Source organism: Delphinus delphis, chromosome 5 (genome assembly GCF_949987515.2).
Source record: "Delphinus delphis chromosome 5, mDelDel1.2, whole genome shotgun sequence".
Classification (NCBI taxonomy): Eukaryota; Metazoa; Chordata; class Mammalia; order Artiodactyla; family Delphinidae; genus Delphinus; species Delphinus delphis.
Window position 1 is genome coordinate 117,037,134 of NC_082687.1, and position 25,637 is coordinate 117,062,770.

Here is a 25,637-nt window from a genome sequence, read left to right on the forward strand (position 1 = left end):
GGGTTTTTGTTTTTTTGTTATTGAGCTGCATGAGCTGCTTGTAAATTTTGGAGATTAATAACTTCTAATACCTACCTCCCTACCTCCAATCTCCTCTCATCATACAGACTGCTATCAGAATAAACTATCCAAGGCACAAGATAGATCCCAAGGCTACTGCCTCTGAGGACAGGAAGTTTACTGAGTCCCCAGAGCCAAGCACAGAGCATGGCTCAAGAGAGCGCTCAATACTGTTAGATGAGTGAATGAATGTGTAGATGGATGGATGGATGAATAGAAACAACTCCCACTTTGCCTTTAATTGTCCTCAAGGCCTACTGAATTAGTACAATCCTTCAATGGCCTGGCATTTGAGACTCCCCATAATACTCATTTAGCAAACACGTATAAAAGCCTAAGAGATCAAAGCTCTGATGCCAAGTCTAGTGGAAAATAAAAGGATAGTCTGTGTCTCAAAACAATTTCCCAGCTTTACTTCCTATTATGCCCCAATACACATTCCTCCAACTAATTTAAGTGTTTGCCATTTTCAAAACATTTTCTATCCAGAGGTCCCAATCTAGTGGGTGTGGGCCAAGAAAAGTATTTCCTTGGCTGGAAAAGTATTTCATTTGGCATAGTGTTTTAAAAAATATTTGAATTTGAATGTGCTTTGGGAGAAGGGGGAATATACGCTCCAACTATCCTAGTCTCTATACTAGGTCCCCATCACTCATCTACAAAGCCCCCCATAGCCCCTGAAGAAATTGGAGTAAGTTGCAAATACCTCTGAGAAACTGCCTCTGCTTACCATTTAGTTTCTACTTCTCTGCTCGTGGTTTAACCAACTCAAATGTCACTTACTCTTAGAACCCTTCCCTGATTCACCAAATCATAAATTATTGCTCATCTGTTTTCTTATGGCACTCTGACTATTCTATTCTTACAGCATTTATCATATTATTTATATCATAATTATATACTTTAATTATCAGGTCTATGCACGCTAAGGACTTTGAGATCAGGTTCATATTCTTGCTAATCTTATTATCACTCACAAACACAGCCAAAGTGCCTTGGACATGCTAGGTGTATAATAAATGTCAAAGTGAACTAAAATTAAGTGGAGAAACTACATTTTTATTTAGGAAAAAAAAAAGCAGGCTGGCTTGGAATGAGATTTTACCTTTCAGGTACACTTTATATGTAGATAGATATATTCTGTAAACTTCTAAGTGAAAAACTGTCAGTTATTAGACAGAGCTGGGTCTTTTTTTCCAGGGGAACTCCATGGTGATTTTGTAAATACATGCCTACATATCCACAGTGATAGAGAAATAGGGGTTCTGTGGTCATTTTCTGTATGTATGGCCTGAGGTTGGTACTTAACCTCTCTAAGCCTCAGTTTCCCCACATCATGGTAATACTCACCACATGAGGTCACTGTGAGAACTAAATGATACAATACATAGAAAGCACTTAGCACAGAGCATCACACATAGTGAATGTTCAATGAATGTTAATTCTATTATCTAAAATTGGCATTAAGATTATCTAAAATGAACAGGAAAAATGTTATTTTGTAATTCTCCTTTAAGTTTGTATGGTATTAAAAAATACACATACCAATTATATAAGCTCTTATTCATCACCCAAATCCCTAAGGCAATTCATTATTATTCTTCCTTTACATTTTAAGGTATAATTAAATTTGAAGATATTAAGAGTTCTTTTATTATGAACCTTATTTGGAATAATAAAAGGAAGATTAACCTTAGAAAAAACTCTTCAAAATGTACAGTTTTTATTTGGTTCCTTGCCTGCTCTGTGAGCTTTCCCATCAATTAGACATCTGGAACATTTCCAGATAAAAGAGTTTGAAGATACTGAGACTTTTGTTCCCAGAAATAGATTTGACTCCCTGCCTAAGTTTCTGCTAAGAAAAGCATAAAATCAAGATAATATAGCCTTTTTGGCAGAGAACTGGAAAGTCAGAGCATAGTTAGATTTACACTACGGTTGGAAAGATGAGTGAATAAATTTTCCATCACTAGATACAATGGCTTTATTACATTTAATTAGAACTTCAAATGTTTATGTTCTGCCTGATCATTCTCCTTCAGCCAACAACAGTAAAGGACAAATAAACTGTCCAAAAGTAACTGGCATTTTAGGACATTTTTTTGTTGTTTTGTTTTTTTCTGTGCCTGAAATAAATCATTTGCACCAAAAATGTTCTTATGTTTCCCAAAATATGTTCAAATGTTACAGTTAAAACTAATAAAGTGTTAATTCTTCTTTAATAACTAGTTGAAAAACTCATACAAAATACTAAAATAAATGCAAAACGTATGTTAATTGGAAAACGTTTTAAAATCCACTCAGTTGAAAAAACTTCTAGTTAGGAATAATGTTCTTTGTAATTTATATTCAACACAACATGGACTGGTCCCCTAGCAAATATCTAGGAAAGAAATCTGTGGTCAGAGGCTATTTTCTGAGGACTGGGCACTAGGAGGCATTCATTTGTGGAAAAGGAAGTAAGTCAGAATGATTCTGTTTCTTCAAGTCTACACAGGTACTTCAGATACAAGCTGAAATCTGAACCAATACTCACGAAGATATTTTCAAATCACTGAAGAATTTGAAAGATATTCAAGATATCCATAATGATGTCACTATCACTATGACGCTGGAGAAGGGAAACAGCCAGCCCTGGGAATAGCGACCCACCTGCAAATTCATTCACTCATTCACTTGCTCATTCATTCATTCATCCACATGCACTGATCAACTGCCTACGCTGTGGCAGGCACTATGATAGATGCTGTAAAGACAGCTAGGACAAGATTCTTGTCCCCAAGGATATCAGAATCTAGGAAGAGGGAAAATATAGGAAGATTTAAATTCTATGGGGATAACTGCTAAAACAGACATATGGACCAAATTATATGGGAAAAAAATCAGAAGATTTAGTAAATAACAACCACGATGAAGTCAGAGAAAGGTGTGTGCACATTCACACACACTCACATAAAACAAAATTTCAGCCAGGGATTAGAGAATAAGTAGGAGTTTGCTAGGTGGGGTATGTATAGATGTAACAGGAGGATGGAAAGGTAGTTGGGTCAAAAGAGCATCTCAGATAAAAGCATGGAGTTGTACAGGGGAGTGATGTGTTCAGAGTACATGAGCCAGAATTTTCTACAACTGAAGACGTAGCTAAGGTGGTAGCTAACGGTCTTATAAAGAAACTTAAATTTTTGAATTTAATTTTTTAGATTAAGGTAGTGGGGGGAGTTTCATGGTTACATTTTAAAGCAAGGAAACCAGAGGCCAGGATCCCAGGCTGCTGAAACAGTCTCAGGGAGACTCTGAGAGCCTAAATCACTGCGATGACAGCTGGAGTGGAGAAGGAGCTACAGAAACACGTCAATAGTCTTACTGACCGTATCAGCTGAGCTTCTCCCTTGGAAGGGAAATTTTTCTGAGATGATTGACAAAACAAATAAGGCAGAGGCACTATATGAAACTGCTGCATTAAGAACCTAGCGGAGGGCCTTCCCTGGTAATCCGGTGGTTAAGACTTCACCTTCCGATGCAGGGGGTGTGGGTTCAATCCCTGGTCGGGGAGTTACAATACCATGTGCCTCGCATCCAAAAAAACCAAAAAACATAAAGCAGAAGCAATACTGTAACAAATTCAATAAAGACTTTAAAAATGGTCCACATCAAGGGACTTCCCTGGTGGCACAGTGGTTGGGAATCTGCCTGCCAATGCAGGGGAAACGGGTTCAAGCCCTGGTCCAGGAAGATCCCACATGCCATGGAGCAACTAAGCCCGTGTGCCACAATTACTGAGCCTGCGCTCTAGGGCCCGTGAGCCACAACTACTGAGCCTGCGCTCTAGGGCCCGTGGGCCACAACTACTGAACCTGCGCTCTAGGGCCCGTGGGCCACAACTACTGAGCCTGCGCTCTAGGGCCCGTGGGCCACAACTACTGAGCCTGTGCTCTAGGGCCCGTGGGCCACAACTACTGAAGCCCGCGCTCCTTGAGCCCGTGCTCCACAACAAGAGAAGCCACTGCAACGAGAAGCCCGCACACCGCAACAAAGAGTAGCCCCCGCTCACTGCAACTAGAGAAAGCCCGTGCACAGGAACGAAGACCCAACGCAACCAAAAATAAATGAATGAATAAATTTATTTTATAAAAAAATGGTCCACATCAAAAAAAACTTAAAAAAAGAAAGAAAGAAAAAGAACCTAGCATCATATTCTATCTGAAAGGGACATACAAATGAAATTATCACTATTATATATATATTTTTTGGCTGTGTTGGGTCTTCATTGCTGTGCACGGGCTTTCTCTAGCTGCGGTGAGCAGGAGCTACTCTTCGTTGCGGTGCGTGGGTTTCTCACTGCAGTGGCTTCTCTTGCTGCGAAGCACGGGCTCTAGGTGCACAGGCTTCAGTAGTTGTGGCACGTGGGCTCAGTAGTTGCAGCACATGGGCCCTAGTGCACACGGGCTTCCATAGTTGCAGCTCGCGGGCTCTAGAGCGCAGGCTCAGTAGTTGTGGCACGTAAGTTCAGCTGCTCCACGGCATGTGGGATCTTCCTGGACCAGGGCTCGAACCCATGTCCCTTCCGTTGGCAGGTGTACTCCCAACCACTGCACCACCAGGGAAGTCCCTATTTTTTTTTTCTGCCACCACTTTTTAGTTTTTAAAGATGATCACTGCAGTGGATGGTCTGGCTATTTAATCACGTTAACAGCCTAGGAGGATTGATCTGTGTCTTAAGACATTTCTACATCCCCGTGGCACCACCCGAATGCTTTGTCTGTGAATCAAAGGTCAGTTCATGACATATAAAAGTAATTCACTTGTATCTGACATCCATATATAAACACTTGAAGTCCTGGGAACACTTACTCTGCAGTAATCCAAAGTAGCAACATATTCATATGATCCTAGAGATAGCTCTGGCTTCTCATAGTGGTCCAGTCTTCTTCCGATGTGGTCCAGATGTTGGAAATAGAATGGTGGAACTAATAAAAACAAAATAGGAAAGGAAATCTTTTATTTTTACAATACAGACAATTTAGTAAGTTCTCAAAATTTATTACGGGAAGAAAGGAGTTAGTATGAGAAAAAAATATTTTAGTATATTCTAAATATCCACTATTAAAAAGCATGTCTTAGAAAGAATAAGGGTTTTCTAAAATATCTTCTTGACCCTTCTGCAAATTATTGATGACAAAGAATCATTAATGACTTGGATCGTTACAGAGAAATAGTGGATAAAAGTACTGGCGTTTTAAAATTGTCACAACCAAAATTTAATTGTCCCTATTTAATTACCTCTTTTAAAAGGAATTTTGACTTTTCTAACTATTTAACAATAAGCAGGTAATTGGTCCAGAATTTTCCTCAGAATATTAGAAACAGAAGTCTACACACACAGAGAAAAGAAAGACTCGTTTATACTATCTTCTTATTTGGACCATATTATTAACAATAATGTTTATTATCCTTTAATTAAGAGATGTCTTCAGCCATGGGTAGTTTGCATGGTAATCTTTAATGTTTGGGCTTCAGAGTGGAAAGGATTACTGTATTTGGGAAAGAATACACCACTAAGATCTCAGCTGAGGAACTCTTAATTTGATTCAAATGTCTAAGAAGGTTAGTTCTGGCAAAGCGCTGGAAGTCATCCAATAGCATAGGAACACTTATGAGTCACACACCAAACACTTGGACAAATATGGCCTGGTATCTCTGTGAAAATGAACTCCTGTTGCCTTGAGATTAATACAGCTGGCTGTTAAACCACTGACAATAGAAGTATTTAGAATAAGCAGTCATGCTCTGGTTTTAAGTGTTTCGTAAAGAACATTTTCATTTGTAAAACCACAGAAGTAATGACCTGTTTTAAAACCAGTAACTCAGTATTCTTTATTTTCAGTTGTGAACTAACACATGGGTTACAACAGGACTGTTTTCTTAGTTTTTTTTTGCCTTAAGAAAATAATCACCAAGGCTTGATTTTTTTCTATTTTCTTACCATATCATGGCCATTTCTTTTTAAACAAGTTTTATAAGATTCATAGGTACATACGGATCTCTGAATTAGGAAAATTCAATGTCTTGAAAAGATTATGGAAGTGGGACACTGATAGTCTTGGCTGAGCTAAGAAAGCTATGGGGGCCTTAAACTGCTACTTTATTACATTTAGATGCGATGAAGGATGCTGCACTGGCTGTCCTAGGATGTATGGGTGGTACTTTCTACAGTTCCTGTAATTTATTTTCACACATCTGCATGTAAGATGTGAAAAAATTTCCCCTTAAAATCAATTAATTTTAGGGGGAATCAAATCAATCAAATCAAATCAATTAATTTTAGCATTTAATATTATCGGCCATGTTTTATAAACCAGAATTCAAGTCCCCCCCGTAAATCGTGCACAGCCACACGATACTCGTCTTCCAGCCTGTCTTTTGGCCTCATGTGCTTCCCACTGTGTAATCTCTGGACGCTTTGAAGGGAAACAGAGTGGAGCCCTGTGACCAAGCCCGGTGGGTTCTTTCTAACTCCAACAAACCTCTGTCTCCTTTAAACCTAAATGAAGAATGCAGGCATCTGTGTCAATCTAAGGGAGTCTGGCTTTCTTGCAGGAACTAATATTGGAGAAAATGAACATGGCAGCTTCCTAGGCGTGGATATCAAGGGAGGGGAATTTACTGTGTAGAAATACAGGAACTCTGTGTGGTTTTTCTCTACTAGGAAGTGGCGGGGCCTTTTAAGGTTCTGAGCTGACACTTTGGGCGTTAAGCCAGAGGGTCAGCCCAAATTGAAGATCCTAGATGTTCTAAGTGGATAGATGCTGGACAAATTTCTGATCACCTTGCTAAGAAGGTTGAAGGCTCGAGTGAAGACAGTGGAAATGTGGTGACCTTGGTGGAGGCATTTATCAAAATGCTTCAGGAGAGGCCTCTGCCGTCTCGTGACTTTTTTCCTCCAAAACTAAAGCCCCGGGAAGTGCACGGTCACAGGGTTCCTAAAATCCAGGTCCCAAGATTGTGTGACAGCCAAGGATTTGGTTGTAGATTTCGTCCAGGATGAGAGATGGAATAAGATCTTCCTTAGAAAGAAAAGTAAGGGTGGAGAACGAACAAGGTCTGGTCTCACTAGTGTATCCAATTTGCACTGAGTAGGTGCCACAGGTGGAGCAAGGAAACAGACCGCCCAAGAGGACCACGACCCAGTCTTTGAGATGAGGCTGGGAACCAATGAATCCACCCCACAGCAAGGCATTTTTAAAGGTCTTTGTGAGTAAGCCTCCCCATGTCAGTCTCTGGCACTGGGAGTTGGGCAAAGCCATGGACTGTGATAAGGGGGCGGGTAAACAAGGAGACCAGCATTGCTCTCCCACCAGAGCACACACAGGAACCAAGGGGCCGAGAACGCCGTGACACAGGCAGAAAACTGCCTGAGCTCCCTTTTCATCAAGGAGCAGCCAGCAGCCACAGGCTCCTGGGCAGAGTGCTGTACGTGCCTCAGATCTAGTGCCCTGGAGGGAAGGATGTCTACAAAGATAAGAAACAGAGGAAAACACGTAAAAGACTCATGCTCTCATAATCATCATGTGGTTCTAGAAAAACTCTATAAATGTAAATGAATATGGGAATGTTCTCAGCCTGAGAATGTGCTTCATTTCACACCAAAGAATTAAAAAGACAGACATGTTATAAATATAATGAATGTAAACACTTTTGGCAAGCTTGCAGTTTTTTTCAACATCTGTGAATTCATACCAGGATGAAATTGAAAATACAGTGAATCTGGGAAAGCCCTTCATAATAAAGTTTTTTTTTCTTTTTTAAACAATCTGACATTCATATTGGAGGAAAAAAATCTATATATGTGTTAAAGCCCTTAGCTATACCTGAGCTTTTCCTAAATACTGATGAACTTATTCAAGAATAATTCGGAGGAATGGTGAAAGATGGAACAATCTCTCAAGTTTATCATCTGTAAACGTAGATAAAAGACAGTTCTGTGTAATTTCCCTGAAGGGAAGCCAACCAGAACACCCTCAGCTTAGGACATCATATCCAAGCCCCTCCTACTCTCATATAAATGCGTGAGTCCCACAGGGAAGTTGCTATGTTTCTTATAAAACTCAAAAATAGGGAAGTCACTTAATTTCTCAATTCCTTTCCACAAAGACTCAGTTGGAGGCAAAATGAAATTTTACCTCTTATGTTTACAGAAGATAAACCTCAGAGATTGTTCCTTGTCTCATCATTCCTTTGAGTTATTCTTGAGGGTGTTTAGGAAAAGCTCAGGTCTAACTAAGAGCCTTAACAGACATATATTTTTTTCCTAAGCTAAGAAGTATAATATGTTCCGTTTACTACAGAACTTTCCCTGAGGGCACGTGCTGGCGCCACCTACCGTCATTCACGCAGTTGCAAAATCCACACTGGTACCTCCTTCCTCCTTCAATGAACTGCATGAATGGGCACATGTAGGCTTTACACCTGTTGCATCTGACTGGTCCAGTCTCCCCATGATTTACCAAGTAGAGGGGCGTCTACAGGAAGCAAGCACAAGTAAGAGACATGTGGGTACAGGATTTCTAGGTTATTCTAAATAACCAAGGTTATTTCAGAAGTCTTACGTATTAATTGTAATTTGAAAACTCTGGACTCATTAAGGAACTCAACTCTTAGTGTTCACCTGGGGAGTAAGGTTGCCTCTCTTGGTACCTTGTGGAACTCAAGGCACTACCCAAACAAAAATTAATTTAAATGTACATGTAATTAATAAGCATATGTGTACATTTATGTATATGTGTATTTACCCACATGTGTGAAGACAGAGAAAAAATACCATGATGGTAGTAACAGTTAATAAAGCTTATGTTGGAAACGTCCCGCACACCGTGTATCACATATTTTGCTAAGTTTGTTCATTAACTATAAACAAAGAAGGAGGAACTGGGTCTGATTTTAAAAGCTCTGGTTTGAAAGAAAAAAAAAAAACAGAGCAGGACTTCCTTGGTGGTCCAGCAGTTAAAACTCTGTGCTTCCACTGCAGGGGGCGTGGGTTTGATCCCTGGTCAGGGAACTAAGATCCCACATGTCACAAAGAGCACCCAAAATATTTATAAATAAATAAACAAACAAATAAATGCTCTAGTTTGCATAGTGGTAATGCCACTTAGCTAATTCCATCACAGTATATAAAATGTTTCTTCAAAAATGCAACTCTCTGAAGAAATATGCAATAATGTTCACTTATTTAGGCAAGGAGGTTGATTCTGCCTTTTCTGTTTCTTTAATCCCAGGACAAAACGCCTCATGAAGTACTTTCAATGTGGCTGGTCATGCTTTGCCAGAACAACAAAATAAATATTTCAATTGCTTCTTCCTCACAAACATGCATAGAAACACATCTTTTTACAGCTTGAAAGTGAAAAAACTCAGCATTAGAAGTCTGCCTTGTTCCTCAACACTTCCAGCTTTCAGAATAAAACCACACAGATTCTTTTTGCTTTTATAAATCTCCTTAAAGATAACATTTCTGGAAAAGCTTGACAATTACAGGGTTTGGCACATCAACCAAGTTTTTCTTTAAAGAAAAAAATGTAAATAAAGCAGACTGCTGTTTCATGGAGACTTGAAGAGCAGGAGGAAGGTGTCGATGAAGTGGGGTCATAAGGCCATTTTCTGCCATTTTCTTGGGGGGAAAAAAAAAGAAATGAGAGAGATCTACTGTCTGTCGCTGCCCAGACGTTCAGTGTGGAAACTAATCCACTGCTGAGGTTTCAGAAATGAGTTGTGAGACCTCAAGAGCAGGAAGACATAGATAGTAGAATACATAAAAGAATCAGGAAAAGGATAAAAAAAAATACATTCAGAATCACTCCCTCTGCACTGCCCTCTCCCCCATCTCTTGCCTCAAGGAAGCCAGAAGATGGATTGGACTTTCTTATTTCTGGTCTCTTCTGATCTGTACGCATGGCGTAGCTCTGGTGTCCCATGGACAGGGTTGTGACAGGATTAAATGAGGAAGCCATGTGCAGGACAGACTACTAAGCCTGGCATAACTAACTGTTGTTACCACATCTGTGCTGAACAGACTTTCCTCCAAACCACTCAGCTCAGGAGAAAGTGTATATTTAATAGGACAGTTATAGTCTGATAAGTGTGAGATAGGCTTGAGTTTCTAAAGGCATTTATTTACATAAACTTTCAAATTAGCTACCTTGTTACTGTAAAATGTTACTGTAAAAAATGATCTAGAAGACAGGGAATCTACCTTGCTGGAGCTTTTGATAGTATCTGATGGTTACAAAAGTTGACAGGTACAGCAGATTTTAAAGACATTCTAGGAGTTTGATTTAAATACACACATATATATTTTATCGAAGGATAAAACTCCATTTTATCCTTCGATAAAATATTGACATACACAATATTTTCTTAACATAAATTTTTTGTTTGAAAAGCATAAAGTGATGAATGTGTATCTTCTTCAACTGGTAATAATAAGAAATAACCTGAGGGGACAAAAGGGAAGCAAACAAAGATATTGGTACCGACAAGAGATTCTTAGGACAGTGAACAGAGAATCAGAATAAGAAGTGAAAGACAACAAAAAATGTAACAATAAGGTAGCTTTTTCTGGGTCAGAAATCCAGTCATCGGTCATGACTTTGGTTGCTGCTCTGTTCTCCAGCTTCAACCTCGCAGCTGAGGAGATGATTTCAAGAGAGTTAAACTAGGGTTAAAGCCTGCAATGTGCATAAACTCCAGCCAAGTTTACTTCTCTCATCCTTTTATTTTCAAAGAGTTCAAAGGCTATAATTAATTCCCTGAGACACTTTAGAAACAAAATCTGATGCAATTACTTGCTAGACAAAGCAGAGGTAATGGAAGGAAAATTAACCTTATTTTTACTGATATGATTTACTGAAAGACAGGCCCAGCCTAAAATGACTGTGAAATTGTCGGCAGCTACCACCTAAGCATTCCAGTCCTGGCAGATTCAAACTTGCAGAACTGAAAATGAATGTCTAGTAACAAATTGGAGTCGAGTAATGACTGTATCGAGCCTGTGAAATACGCCTGCATTTTTTCTATTTTCACTCTTCTGGAAACTGGATGATGGATAGGTAAGGAAGGTCCTCAGACAATGGAGGTGACAGTAAAGAATGTTAAAAGCTTTTTAACTGTTTGCATTTTCTTTTTGGGCAACAGGACAAGGGTTTCCAAATTACACTGTCTTGTTTCATCTCTCTTAGACTATGCTGAAGACCATCAGAGATTTTTCTTTGCTCTCTCCAGATGTCTGCTTATCTGCTCTACAGTAGCGTACATGAGCTCAGAAATAGTTAATCTCACTTTTCTTCTGAGTTCAACTTCAGTGTATATACGGCTTTAAAAAAAAAATCACATTACTTTCCAAAAAGTTGCCTACGTTTTTTTTTTCTCCTTACCAAGGGCATTATATTATACTTACCTCAGAGCTATTTTCAGACTTTGCAATTTTGTTTATAAGTGTGTTTTAATCTTTTGGCCTCTGGTATATTCCTGCCTGCTCCTTCTTTTCTGTTCTTCTCTTAAATGGAAAAAGTAAAAGGATGGAGAGCCTTGCTCTAAAACCTTCATCTGCCTATTCTTGGCTCTGGTCCTGTGTGGCATGAGTTTATATAACATGTAAGTGATGGGGATGCTGGGGAAAGAAGAGGGAGGAGAATAATATTTGAATCTTTGGCTTGTATTTTTGGACTACCAGGGTTATGCCAAATACTTTATTGGTAGTAGTTTTAATTAAGATGCTTTGATTGAATAAAATGTATCTCTCTTTTGTGCATATGTAACACCATGGTCGATTCTGGAGAACAAGAAAGAATATAATTCATTGAGAAATTAGGTTCAGTGGTAAAACTTTCAGTTATTATTCCGCGTAAAAGGAGTAGATAACAAAATGTATCAATCAACAACTCCTCGGCACTACTGATACAATTTTTAAAGTTTTCCTGTATTTACATATTACCAGTTGTCTAAGCATTACTGCCATCCTCTTTAACATCTGTGCATTCGGTGCTGGGTAGGCTGTGTGCCTTGGTGGGGCATACAGTCCAGCGGGATAGACAGACAAACAAACAAGCAGGCAAACGTGCGATTAAAAGAGCAAGGCCAGAGTAGAAAGAATACTTGCGAAATCATCATTAATAAAAAGTACCGCTAAACCATTCACAGATTGTAATCCAAAACAAACAAAGAAATGAAGCACAACCTAGAAAGATCCAACATGAAGAATTCTGGCAAAGTTTAGAGCCTCTGTATTTTTGTTTTGGCATCTCTATAACTAAGAAAAGTCTGAATACCCAAGTCTTGCTGTATAGTCTTTGTCCTAGCAAAGTGATGAATAACAGAAGGCAGCTAAATATTACAAGCTGATTATCCCAAATCTGGAAAGCTGAAGAAAATATGAAAGTGTTCTTATAGCATAGATCCACTAGGTGGCACTGTACAACTAAAAATTAAAACAAAACTATAATTTCCTCAGTAGGTAATAAAATACTCAAGATAATTATGCTACACTCATTTTATGTAACTATAATAACATTGACCTGACTGACATCAGTTATTACCATCACAAAATGAAGAAACTTATACTTTTCTTGAAAAATCCTCTGATAATGTTTAAAAAATATTGTGGGTGAAACAAAACGTGATTAAACATGAAATACAGGCTATTTTAAGCATGAATGACACAGAAATTACAGAGTGTGCCAAATTAACTGAAGACAATAGCCAAGAAAAACTTATTTTAAAAGTTTCTAATCCTCTTCCAACTTTTCCTTGTCTACATGGAGGAAAACGGACACAGTGATGGGATAGGCAGCCCCGAGCACAGCAGGCACAGTAGGCCGCTGACAGCAGCCTGGGAGGTGAGGAAGCCAGCGCTCCTGCTGCCAGCGCCCAGCCCCCGCTCTCTGCGTTCGCACTCGAGGTGCAAAATAACAAAGCAAAGACAAGGAGGCTTGCATCATGGTGCTCAGCAATGCACTGTGATGGAGAAATGATCTTCCTGTTGGAACATCAAATCACAGGCAACAGTGTGGCTGAGGGGAGAGACGAGACAGAGTGGCCAAATCGGAGATTTCAGGAACACCCTGGCTTGGGAAGGTATTCCTGCCTATCTCCAGGATATTCCTGGGCGAAAACCGTCCCCCTCTCCTCTTTCTTCTTTCTTCCATTGCTCCACTGTTCACCTCATTTTTTCAGGACGAGCGTTCTCCTAAGTTCTAACGCACGCACACACATGCTCACACTTTAACCACCTACTTTCCCCTGTCTTCCAACACTTGTTTACTGATTTTGAAAATATACACATTTCCCATTTTCAATGTATACTTCTCTTCCTTTTTTTCCTCTCCTTCTATTTCCTGCGTTAGACGTCTCCAGGAAAGTAATCAGTGTCCTGGGATGATATAGTTGTTCCCACCTGACCAATATTCTACTTTACTAAGTGCCTGAAGGAAATATCTCAGCTAAATAATTACTAGTAATGGGAGAGACATTTTTGCCTACAGTGGTTCCTAAATCAGATCAGAAGATTTACAGCAAGAAGACCTGCCAAAATGTGACACGGTCCTCCAGCTCGATAAAGGATCGTATTCAACATCAGATTATACTCCCCAATAAATGTGATCTTTACAATGGTCAGCAAAGGTTTTGTGTCAAATGTGATTCCGGCACACAGCTACTTCTTTGGGACTGGAGTGCATCTTATTTTTTGGATCTGTCTCAAGAGAGGTCAGTTGGTAATTTGGATTAATCAGGGGGTATAAGTACAAGCATGAAAATGGTATGTGAAAAGATAATCCAGAACCTGTGACAAACAACTACCCTCTAAAAATGTTAAACATTCAGACTGTTAGGCACGCTGGAGGACAAGCAGAGTCGGATTCCCAGAGGATTATGCCCAGCAGCGAAAATGAAAAGAGAGTCTGTATCAACTGCACTTATTAAAGATATTTCCATAGGAAAGAGAAATGAGAAGCAGCTTGTGTGTGTTTTCTATTTTTGGCTTCACCATATATGACATTCAGTCAGCCTACATGGGCAGAAAAAGTACAGGACAGTAGGCTGCTTATTGTACACACGTTTTCTCAACAGCAGTTCTATTTTGTTGGACTCTTTAAAATAACAAGTATGGCATGAAAGAATAATATTTTCTGAATGCCTTTTAAAAATCATGTTATGCAACCTTTAAAAAGAAACCGAGCCTGATAATAAAATACTCAATGTGCTGTAATAATTATGAAAATTATTTAGACTTTTAAAAAATGTTTTCAGTTGGCCCTAAAACTTGGCATTTTCGTATTTCCAGAAAATTAATCTCTTGCTAGTTTCGGTATTTGTGGCACTTGAGAGATTATTTTCAACTTTTTCCTCTTCAACAATGCTGTTAAATCTATTTATTTTTATTTTTTTTTAAGTCTTTATTGAATTTGTTACAGTACTGCTTCTGTTTTTATGTTTTGGCTTTTTGGCTGTGAGGCATGTGGGATCTTAGCTCCCCAATCAGGAATCGAACCTGTACCCCCTGCATTGGAAGGTGAAGTCCTAACCACTGGACTGCCAAGGAAATCCCTGTTAAGTCTATTTATTCTTGTTATAACTATATCTCGAGCTTATATTGGATTTGAACATGTCTTTTATTTGGAAATTGGTCTTTTTTGGTTTGGGGGGGGGGTTTATTTTTTGTTTTGGTCTATCCAGCATTGAAAAATCCTGGAAAACGTTACTGATTCAAATTTATAATATATGAAAGATCATAACTGTCATCTGTATGATTTATATTCAATAGTTTTAAATGCTTTCATGTATATAAACTCTAATCGTGACGTTGAGATGCTAACAACCCTGGCAGTGGGAATTGTCATCCATGCTGTTCAGAAGGGAATGGACATGTGAGGGGCAGTGACTTGTCCAATAAACTGCAGAGCTATAGCTTGAATCCCCATGCATTTTCTGTGTGAAACATTCAGAAACAGCTTGCAGCTCGCTTCTGTAGAAAAAGCACATAATTTCAGAGAAAGCTGCCATCACACACGGTCTGTGACTTGAACCAAGCCCTTGGTGGTCCCTGGTATCCATGAAGTGTCTCCTGCCATTTCTCTCTCTTTCTCTACAGGAGCTATTTTATATCTTTTAAACTCCATTTTATCCTTCGAATAAGCTTTCCTCCCACCGCCCTCAACAGGTAACTTTGCCGCATTGCTCTTAAGGAAAAACAAAAAACCTCAGAGAGGAACTCCCTTGACTTTTCCCCACGGATTTACCAGCACCTACCTAAGGTCTTCCTTTCTCCCTCCTGTTACAACAGAAGGGGTATCCCTCCCTCCTCCTGACTTGTTGTCAGTGACCTTGTCTAAACTGGGACCAAGTCTCAATCTGGCCCCTCAGGGCTGGCTTAGGCATTTCAGCTGTGTGTTACCATAGGACCTTGCGCCCAACAGCACTCATCACGATGCTTTACTTTTCAGCATCACTGCTAAATTCTCAGACCCATGCCTCACATGTCTACCATTTGTTTTATCGCGTGTCTCCTGTGGCACAATACCTGAGAGGGTGGGCAGTGATAGTTTTTGAATGAATGAACAGAATATCCACCAGTTACCCACAAATATACCACCATGACTCAGGGGCAGTTCATGATAGGTGCTAAGCAAAAGGCACAGACAAAAGAAGAAATCACTTGTGGTGATGGGGGGCGGGGCTGGGCACGGGGGAGTGGTCAATAAAGCATTCTTTCAAGGTGGGTAGTTACTCAGAGATACACTTCCACTGACTGACAGAGAGGGAAGAGTGAGAACAGCACAACTCGGGAAGAAAAGCCTGAGCTTGGCGTCTGTTGGTGAGTAGCATGCAAGTAGCCTAGTCCAGCTAAGAAGGAAGATAAAGAGGAAGGATGGAGTGATTTTATGGAGAGTTGTCAAAGCCAGGTAGAGTAGTATGTCCTCACTGACCAGGTTTCTCTCTCTCTCTCCCATCTCAAATCAGTTGTTGCTGCACAGTAACAATTCTGACAGAACATAGTTAAGAGATTTCACCGTGCACAAAACAAAAATCATGTCTTTGGAAGAATGGTTGGTATAGGTTTTGAAACCTGCCTATCAATTAGTAAATTCTATCATATGTTTTACAATTACCATGAGGGAATCTTTAGAATTTCTGTTTGTTTCATCATCCCCTGTATTTTATTCAATTCCTAAAAACTCTTTTAAACATAAACTCAAAAGATGTTTGAATATTAGATCTAATTTTTAAGGTAAATTTCTAACTATAAAAAAATTCATTCCTCAACAGCCTAGGTAAACCTCAGGTTCACCACTGATCCCCAGGGCCTGTATTTCAGAGTATATGCTCAATAAATATTTACTGAATACATGATAAGAAAAGGAGGGAGGAAGGGAGGGGAAAAGGAAAAACTGAAGTCTGAATGAAAACAAAAAAAAAATGAAGGAAGAAGGAAAATACAGAAGTCACGTTTGGACATGAAGATATTTGCCAGTTTTTATCACAGAAGATTAGGTGTGGGTGTGAAAAACCTTAATATGTTAAATAAGTTCATCCCAACAAATAACTACACCGGGAGACTCTTCTCTTGCAATGGCCGATAGCATCTTAAAGCAAACACAGCTGTGACCTTTCTCCCCAGGCCCTCTAATGCCAGGGGGACTTTTTAGTGGGAAGGTCAAATTGGACTATATGCTGAAGTCTATGAAAGGGCTGCTCCTCGTGATGGGGCATCCAGAGTTTCGAAAGTGAAAATAAATACCAGTGCAGTTCGGAGAGCAATAATATCAGTTTTCCTGAATGGAAGTCATAGTTCATGACTAAATTATAAACCGTGAGAAATGATTCTTAACCAAAAACTGCTCTGTTTGGATTGGGTTATGCTGATGCAGTCTTTCAAGTTATGGGTATATTTGCAAAGATCAGCCTCATTTTTCTTCCTGGAACACATGTTGGCAATTTGAGTAAGACATTCCCTCTCAAGGAGCTATGATATTCAGGAATTCTATAGCTGAGAGACATTTTCCCACATTTCTTTTAAACTTTGACCTATTACAGTTTATCTTTGGTCCCTAAGGAAGAATTACATTTTGTTGTCTAATTATAGACCACTTGCAGAAGCCATGTTTAATTGCTTCAACTGCTATAAGAACGCACAATGTTCCGCAGATGATGAAAATATATTGTAGACTTAAAAACTCTATGAATCAAGTTTGTTTCTTCCATAACAAAATGATTGGCAGTTTTTTGTTCCTCAAAGGAAAGTTGTAAAATACTCCACTTTAAAGATGAAAGCGTTAAAAATAATAAGCCTAGAGGCAAACTTCCTTTGTCTCTCTGACAGAATTACAAGTCAGACAACATCTTCCCTCCATTTATCTCACTTCTTTATGGCCATGAAAACACCTTCAAAATGTTCCCCCCTATGCATGAGTCAAGTCTACTGTTTAAATGACACCCTCTCAATCAAGCATACCTGTCTAACCTATTCAATCAGAAACCTGCACTCTACCCCCTCCCACGGGCAGTTCTCATCCCACAATCCGCTCTACTTTTTCCCTCCTCCATTTGTTCAATAATTTTCTTATTATCAGGTTCATTGTCTTGCCTCTTTCTGTTAAAATGTGAGCTCGATGAGGGCAGAGGTCTTTGTCTGTTTTGTTCACTGACATATCCCAGGACCAAGAAGAGTACCTGGCACATACTGGGTAAAGAGTAAATGTTTGTTGAATTCAATACCTGTTGAATAGCATAGAAAGAAATAAACCCACGCACCTACGGTCAATTGATCTACGACAAAGGAGGCAAGAATATACAATGGAGAAAAGACAGTCTCTTCAATAAGTGGTGCTGAGAAAACTGGACAGATACAGGGAGAAGAATGAAATTAGAACATTCTCTAACACCATATACAAAAATAAACTAAAAATGGATGAGAAACTTAAATGTAAAACCTGATACTATAAAACTCCTAGAGGAAAACACAGGCAGAACACTCTTTGACATAAATCGCAGCAGTATCTTTTTGGATCCGTCTCCTAGAGTAATGGAAATAAAAACAAAAATAAACAAATGGGACCTAATTAAACGTAAAAGCTTTTGCACAGCAAAGGAAACCATAAAGAAAACAAAAAGACAACATGCAGGATGGGAGAAAACATTTGCAAATGATATGACCGACAAGGGATTAATCTCCGAAATATATAAACAGCTCATACAGCTCAATATCAAAAAACCCAAACAACCCAATCAAAAAATGGGCAGAAGATCTAAATAGAGATTTCTCCAAAGAAGACACACAGATGGCCAAAAGGCACATGAAAAGATGCTCAACATCACTAATTATTAGAGAAACGTAAATCAAAACTACAATGTAATATCATCTCACACCAGTCAGAATGGCCATCATCAAGAAATCTACACATTATAAATGCTGGAGAGGGTGTGGAGAGAAGGGAACCCTCCTACACTGTTGGTGGGAATTCAAGTTGGTACAGCGACTATGGAGAACAGTATGGAGCTTCCTTAAAAAACTAAAAATAGGGCTACTGTATGATCTTGCATTCCCAATCCTGGGCACATATCTGGACAAAACTCTAATTCGAAAAAATACTTGCACTCCAATGTTCACAGCAGCACTATTTACAATAGCCAAGACATGGAAGCAACCTAAATGTCCACCAACAGATGAATGGATAAAGAAGATGTGGTATATTTATACAATGGAATATTACTCAGCCATAAAAAAGAATGAAATAATGCCATTTGCATTATAAATATGAGCTAATAAATTTTCTATCCTTCTCCACTATTTCATGGACTGTCATATTAAGTGAAGTAAGCCAGACACAGAAAGACAAATATCATACGATACCCCTTATATGTGAAATCTAGGGGGAAAATGACACGATGAACTTATATACAAAACAGAAATAGAGCCATAGACATAGAAAAGAAACATGTTTACCAAGGGGAAAAGGGGGGGGAGGGATAAATTAGGAGTTTGGGACTAACATACATACACTACTATATATAAAACAGATAACCAATAAGGACCTACTGTTTAGCACAAGGAACTATACTCAATATTTTGTAATAACCTGTAAGGGAAAGGAATCTGAAAAAATATATATATATGTATATATGTGTGTATGTATAACTGAATCACTTTGCTGTACACCTCAAATTAACACTACGTTGTAAATCAACTATACTTCAATAAAAAAAGAAAAAAAAATCTTGTTGAAATAAAGTAAATTAGTAATCCTTCATAAAAATGGACACTGCTCATCATATCACAAAACAATGTATTATTGTCCAGATTATGTTGTACAAAACAATTGAAAACTTCCTAAAAATTCATGTGACTATAAAACTGATTCTGTAAATAAGTGTATCAGAAAAGTCAAATTACTATTTCCCTTTTCAGAGTTGACACCTACAGAAGCTACACATTTATCCAAGCTTTTTATATGAATTGCTTTTAGAGTGGGAAAAAAACACAGGACTCTAAGATTCATGCAGTCCGATGTGCTATCAAGGTCACCATCCCTGGTGGACAGCCCCATGCACTGGCCAGGCCACTTCCAAGTAATGCAGCAAATCATCTTTTGTGAGTTAATTTGATCTGGGCAAATAGACCAAAGACATTGGGAGGTAAGACTTGAAAACAGGGTTTTAAAAAAAGTTGAGAAGAAATTTTTAATTTAAAAAATGTGTGTGACCAATTTGAAAGCATCTAGAGAAATAAACACATTTATATATTTATTATATATCAATAATGAGCTGGAAGGAGAGGAAAGATGACTTTTTAATTTATCAAATAAATAATAAAAATTGATAAATATGAGCTAATAAATTTTCTATCCTTTTTCTACAGGAAAAGGAGAAATGCAGACAAAACTGATATTTGAAGTACTTATATAAAAGAGTTTTTCAAAACTTTTTAAACTGTGGAGGAGAAGAGAGTATGGAATATAGTAAACAAAAAGAAACTTAAATCTCATGCTCATGTTAAAGACTATGATATACATCAATTTACCTTGGTAGTTCAGTTCTGGATTAAGAAGAGTGAACTTGGGACTTCCCTGGTGGCGCAGTGGTTAAGAATCTGCCTGCCAATGCAGGGGACACGGGTTTGAGCCCTGGTCCGGGAAGATCCCACATGCCGCGGAGCAACTAAGCCCATGCGCCACAACTACTGAGCCTGCACCCTAGAACCCACGAGCCACAACTACTGAGCCCACGTGCTGCAACTACTGAAGCCCGCACGCCTAGAGCCTGTGCTCCGCAACAAGAGAAGCCACTGCAGTGAGAAGCCCATGCACTTCAGCGAAGAGTAGCCCCCGTTCGCTGCAACTAGAGAAAGCCCACGCGCAGCAACGAAGGCCCAACACAGCCAAAAATTAATTAATTATTTTTTTAAAAAGAGTGAACTTTGTGGTGGATGAGTTCCATGATATCTACATACACTAGAGTTCAACATTATGGCTCTCCTGTTTTACCTGTATTTTGCAGATATATTGTTCAAGAAAGTCAAAGATGCTCTTATTTTCCCAAATAATAACATTTTAAAGATTTTAATCCTTTTTTTTAAACATGTCCATATATCCTCCCCCCTCTCTCATAAATACACACACACACACAGAGTACATCTTCACTTTATAGTGAGATGATATGGAAAGAAACAAATACTGGGAGGGAGAATAAAGTGAAACCTAAGCTAAACGTATGAAGAATTTTACTGTCCAGGAAATTCTTTAAGCAACTATTATCCTAGTCAGCACAACTTGGCTCCTGGATTGTCAGTTCCTTTCTTTTTTTTTTGCGGTACGCGGGCCTCTCACTGTTGTGGCCTCTCCCGTTGCGGAGCACAGGCTCCGGAGGCGCAGGCTCAGAGCCATGGCTCACGGGCCCAGCCGCTCCGCGGCATGTGGGATCCTCCTGGACCGGGGCACGAACCCACGTCCCCTGCATCGGCAGGCAGACTCTCAACCACTGCGCCACCAGGGAAGCCCTGTCGGTTCCTTTTTAAATTACCTTGGAACTTGTTCAGTAGCAAATGCAGCATTTTTACATAAAGTACATGCTCAGTAAGTGTTTCAGCATAGATCTCTATGTGAAAATCTCATCAAATTACTTGGCCTCAAAAGTCTAATTTACTTCCAAATACAAATGATATTGTGTGGAATGAAACTATCATGTTAAATATTGATTTAACACAAAGGTTTTCCAGGAACTGTTTTAGGTCTTGGGAATAAAATAGTGAGGAAAAATTACAGGTGGTCCTTACCCTCATAGAACCTAGTGGGAGAAAGACAGGAATCAAATACACAAATACAAAATTGCAAACGGTGATACATAGTATTAGGAGAGCTCCAGGGAGTATAATGCGGGGTATCCTGGAAAGCTATCCGGAGGAGGTGACCTTGAACTGAAATCTAAAAAGTGAATAGTAATTAACTAGGCTAAAAGGACAGGACAGTGTGTGGGAGATGGAGAGAAAATTATTCCAGCAAATGTCCATGAAGCACCTTATGAAAAAACAAAAGCTATAGAAATGTTTATATAACGGTGGGTGTTTATCATTTGAATAGTAAAAATAGAAAATAGTGATGTAATGTCAAATGACAGAGACCATGCAACATTTTTTAAAAAACGTAAATGAGTAGCTCTTTCCCTTTTATATGAATATAAACTGTGGCATCCACATCAGTTTCCTCCTTCTTCTTATGTAAGATATGTAGCTAGAATCACTGAAGGGGTATGATAATATCTCTCTTAGATGTATACACTTCTGGTAAATTTAAATTACTGTAGTTTTCATACTTCTCTTCCTTGCACATAGTAGAAACCCCAAGTCAATGATTGTTGGATCAAATTAAATTTTCCTAACAGGAATTTATATGGTACAGAAAATAATCATAACTAATGACAAAGATATCATTTCTCATACCAGTTTATTTTATTTTTAAACAACAAGAGTTAAGTGGTGCTATAATTTTATGAGACAAATGAGGTTCAAAAAAGTTAAGTAAAAATTTTCAAGGTCATACTGCTAGAAGTGGTAGGCAATTTGTGCACCCAATTTCAATTGACGCTCAAATTCCTGCCTGTGCCACCTTACCCACACGATGTTCAATTCCTGACAAAGAACTGGTCCCCAAATCACTTATGCATCAGACAAACTTGGGTGCTATTTTCAAACACTTCATGAAACAATTTCAAATTACAGTTTGCATAGGGCTTTCTCTTCCTTCCACCCTTAAAAATATGACTTTATTAATTTTTTTTAGCCTTTTATTCAGTGAGAACTTGTTGCTTAGGAAACTTTCAAATAAAAACCTTTAAAATTTTGACTTTCGTATACTTGAGCACTGAGGAGACACATCAACTGCAGAAATGTTAAGTTCTTGTATTACCTAAATATCCATAAAATGTGACTGAAGTTAGTAATAACGAAGCAGTGTAGAAACAGTGTACTTCACCGATTCTAAAATCTCATCAAACTTCCAACTCAACATGACACAATGCTAAGAAGTCACTGTTAGGAAGATATATTTCTCTTTTAGAAATGTTGAAATGTGAAGAAAATGTGAGAAAATGTGGGCCTTAGAATTGATGAAAATGATAGTGAGAGGCTCTAAGATACTTCCTCTCCTGTGGTGGCTCCTCACAGATGCCCAGCATTCTACATCCAGGGAGCCTGGTCTTCTCGGCTCCTATGTGATGGATGCTGTATACTCAATTGCCAGGCAGTGAAGGTCATAAAACCCACACCTGGATTCACTGAAAGTTAAACCAAGGAAGAATGCTTTCTTTTTCATTCTTGTTTCTCCTGATGTTACTCTCCATTTAATTAAAAAAAATAAAACTAAAGAGTTACATGAATAATTCTGTGATTGAAAACATAAGCTTGGTATATTTAAACTTCTAAATTGTAACTTAAAATAGAATTCTAACAACCTTTGACCTGACAAATGTGACTCTCCCCGTATGTCTGCTGTAACACCATTCTAAAAAGGGATTACATTCTGTTCTTCAGCTGCCTAGCTTTTTCATAGTACTTTTTCATAGCACTATACAAACAGTGGCCAAAATCCTTAAGGGATAAGATTTAGTTTCTAAAGTAACTTTATACTTTTTTTTTTTTTTTTTCTTTTTTTTTGCGGTACGTGGGCCTCTCACTGTTGTGGCCTCTCCCGCTGCGGAGCACAGGCTCCGGACGCGCAGGCTCAGCGGCCATGGCTCACAGGCCCAGCCGCTCCGCGGCATGTGGGATCTTCCCGGACTGGGGCACAAACCCGTGTCCCCTGCATCGGCAGGCGGACTCTCAACCACTGCGCCACCAGGGAAGCCCTATACGTTAAGTATTTTAAGTGTTATATTCGTAATTCTATTTCTACACGAGTACATAGATTTTATTTTTCCAAGTTTTTATATTAATACTTTTAAAATATTGCATTAAAGCAAACAATTTAAGACTACAATGCACATATTAAAAAATAGATTCAGGTTTTTGAAGCTTTCATTTTAAAATAATTTAAGATATAAGTCTTCTTTAAGTTCTTCAAAGGACGCAATATTATGCAGTAATCAGTTTCATTTCAGAGCATATTTATCACTAAAGCTAGCTAAATTGGGGCTATATATAAAAAATGCATAGTCTCACAATCTTCATGTGCTTTTTAAAGTGAATAATATACTACAGATTTCTTATAGTAAAAGCATAATATAAATGAAACCCCTTTGGGTTGGGTTGTACAACATACTCACATATATTTCTAATAACACATAGGATGTGTGACAAATACATGGTAATCCACGCTGAAAGTCCAGTAAAGAGTGGAAAAGTAAAGCAGACACTAGCAGCCTTCTAGATTTATAGAACATCTGAGCCAGGCTTCTGCCTCTTGGGAATGGCGCCCAAGGTCACAATACAAGGCACAGCGGAGACCTACAGTCATTTCCTGGCTCCTGATCCAACAGGTGTTCCACCTATTGATTACTATCTATGGTGCTTTGGAGAAAGTAGTCAATTTTTATTGGTTTCTGAAATATCTTTATATGGTCAAAAATTCTTCCTACTTGTTTAGCTGTTCTGCTCTATAATGAAATATAACCTCTCTCATTAATGTGATAGAATATATCTATGATCTCTCAAATGATTTTTTTCTTTATCCACAGAGTCTGTCAGAAGCCTAAAATACCTAGAAATCAACCACTGTTTTGTAGTTTGATTTGTCTTTGTCTTTTAAATGTCATGTCTACCCAATCCTCAGAAGAATGCATTTACTCACCTAGAACCTCTACTGTATGCCCAGCCCACTGCCAGATTCTGGATGGTCTTTGCCTTCAGGGAGTACTAAGCAGCAGCTTGAAGTCAAAAGACTTCAAGAAAAGAGGTCTAAGATGGACATGTCAAGATAACTCACAAGCTTGCAGAAACAGGAGGCCCATTGCTAAAACAACTGCCAGCAAGAGAAAGGAATGCTATTTTATGTGTTTAACCAAATAAAACCTCGACAAGGCAGATGCTGCTGAAAGAACTCGGAATTTGGAAACTCGAGCTCCGGCAGCATTACTTATTAGCTGTGTGACTTTCATTGCCCCAGAACCTGTAGAACTTCTATACCTATAAAACTCGGATAACACCCATTCCACAAGCTATCTTCCTTTAAAAAAGTTGTTGACACACAAACAAAATACTACAGTGAGGCAGAATTTTTTTCCTTTGATGCATTAAACAGCAGTGGAAACTCTGCCTAAACTCTGCCAACTCATGCCAGCAAGACTGGCTAGGTCAAGTGTATGACCAAGCAACGCTCTCTGCAGGTGATGGATGTGGACGTAATGTGTTGGTGTTTAGTTTATTCTCTAACAGTCTTTTCCCTTTTTGTTAACCTCATTTGTCAGTTCATTGACATCCAACCCTTTTTCTTTCCAATGGCATCTTCTTCATACCTACCGAATCTATCAGAATATGAATAATCATAAAGAAAAATAATTTAAACAGTATTTAATAACAGTACAAACTTCTTTATTCATTAAGTCATAACTAATGTAAAATTTCCCTGAACCTAAACTCAAAAGAATGAGATTATTTCCATTACAGCCTTTTTCACACTGTACAAAAATTAGCTCTGTCCCAGCAGATTTTCTATACGTTCTAGACAAGAATAACTGGTCTTGTTTTTCCCCATGTTCCTAAAGTCCAGCTCAGTTCCTATAAAGTAAGTAGGGGATTATAAATCAAGTGAAGTTTAAAGTCTTGGATAAAAATTTATCTGATTAAGTTAATTCAATAAGGAAGGAAATTACTTTGACTGTTATATCCGTTTATAGTCTAAAAAAAATACACAGATATTCCTGAATCTATTCACAGATGGAGTAAAAGCTTCTGCCATCTGGTTTATAGGTGAAATTATTTAATTTCATGTATAATTAGATGACGTATGTACTTGCCCAAAATCTAAAGATTTCCTATTTTGAAGAAAATGCAAAATTAAGTATAATCTGCAATCCTTTGTGCTGGAAATCTATACCATTTC

General features: G+C 38.5%; 1 protein-coding gene across 2 annotated transcripts in view; it reads right to left on the reverse strand.

Moving 5' to 3' along the window:
- SEC24D (SEC24 homolog D, COPII coat complex component) overlaps window positions 1-25,637 on the reverse strand; it is a 112,044-nt gene that overhangs the window by 36,154 nt on the left and 50,253 nt on the right. For both annotated transcript variants that reach the window (XM_060012929.1, XM_060012930.1), the window contains exons 9-10: window positions 8,441-8,579; window positions 4,912-5,027 (exon numbers count right to left, since the gene is read on the reverse strand). In XM_060012929.1, the coding sequence (XP_059868912.1) occupies window positions 4,912-5,027; window positions 8,441-8,579 (255 nt within the window). The remainder of the gene's footprint in view (window positions 1-4,911; window positions 5,028-8,440; window positions 8,580-25,637) is intronic.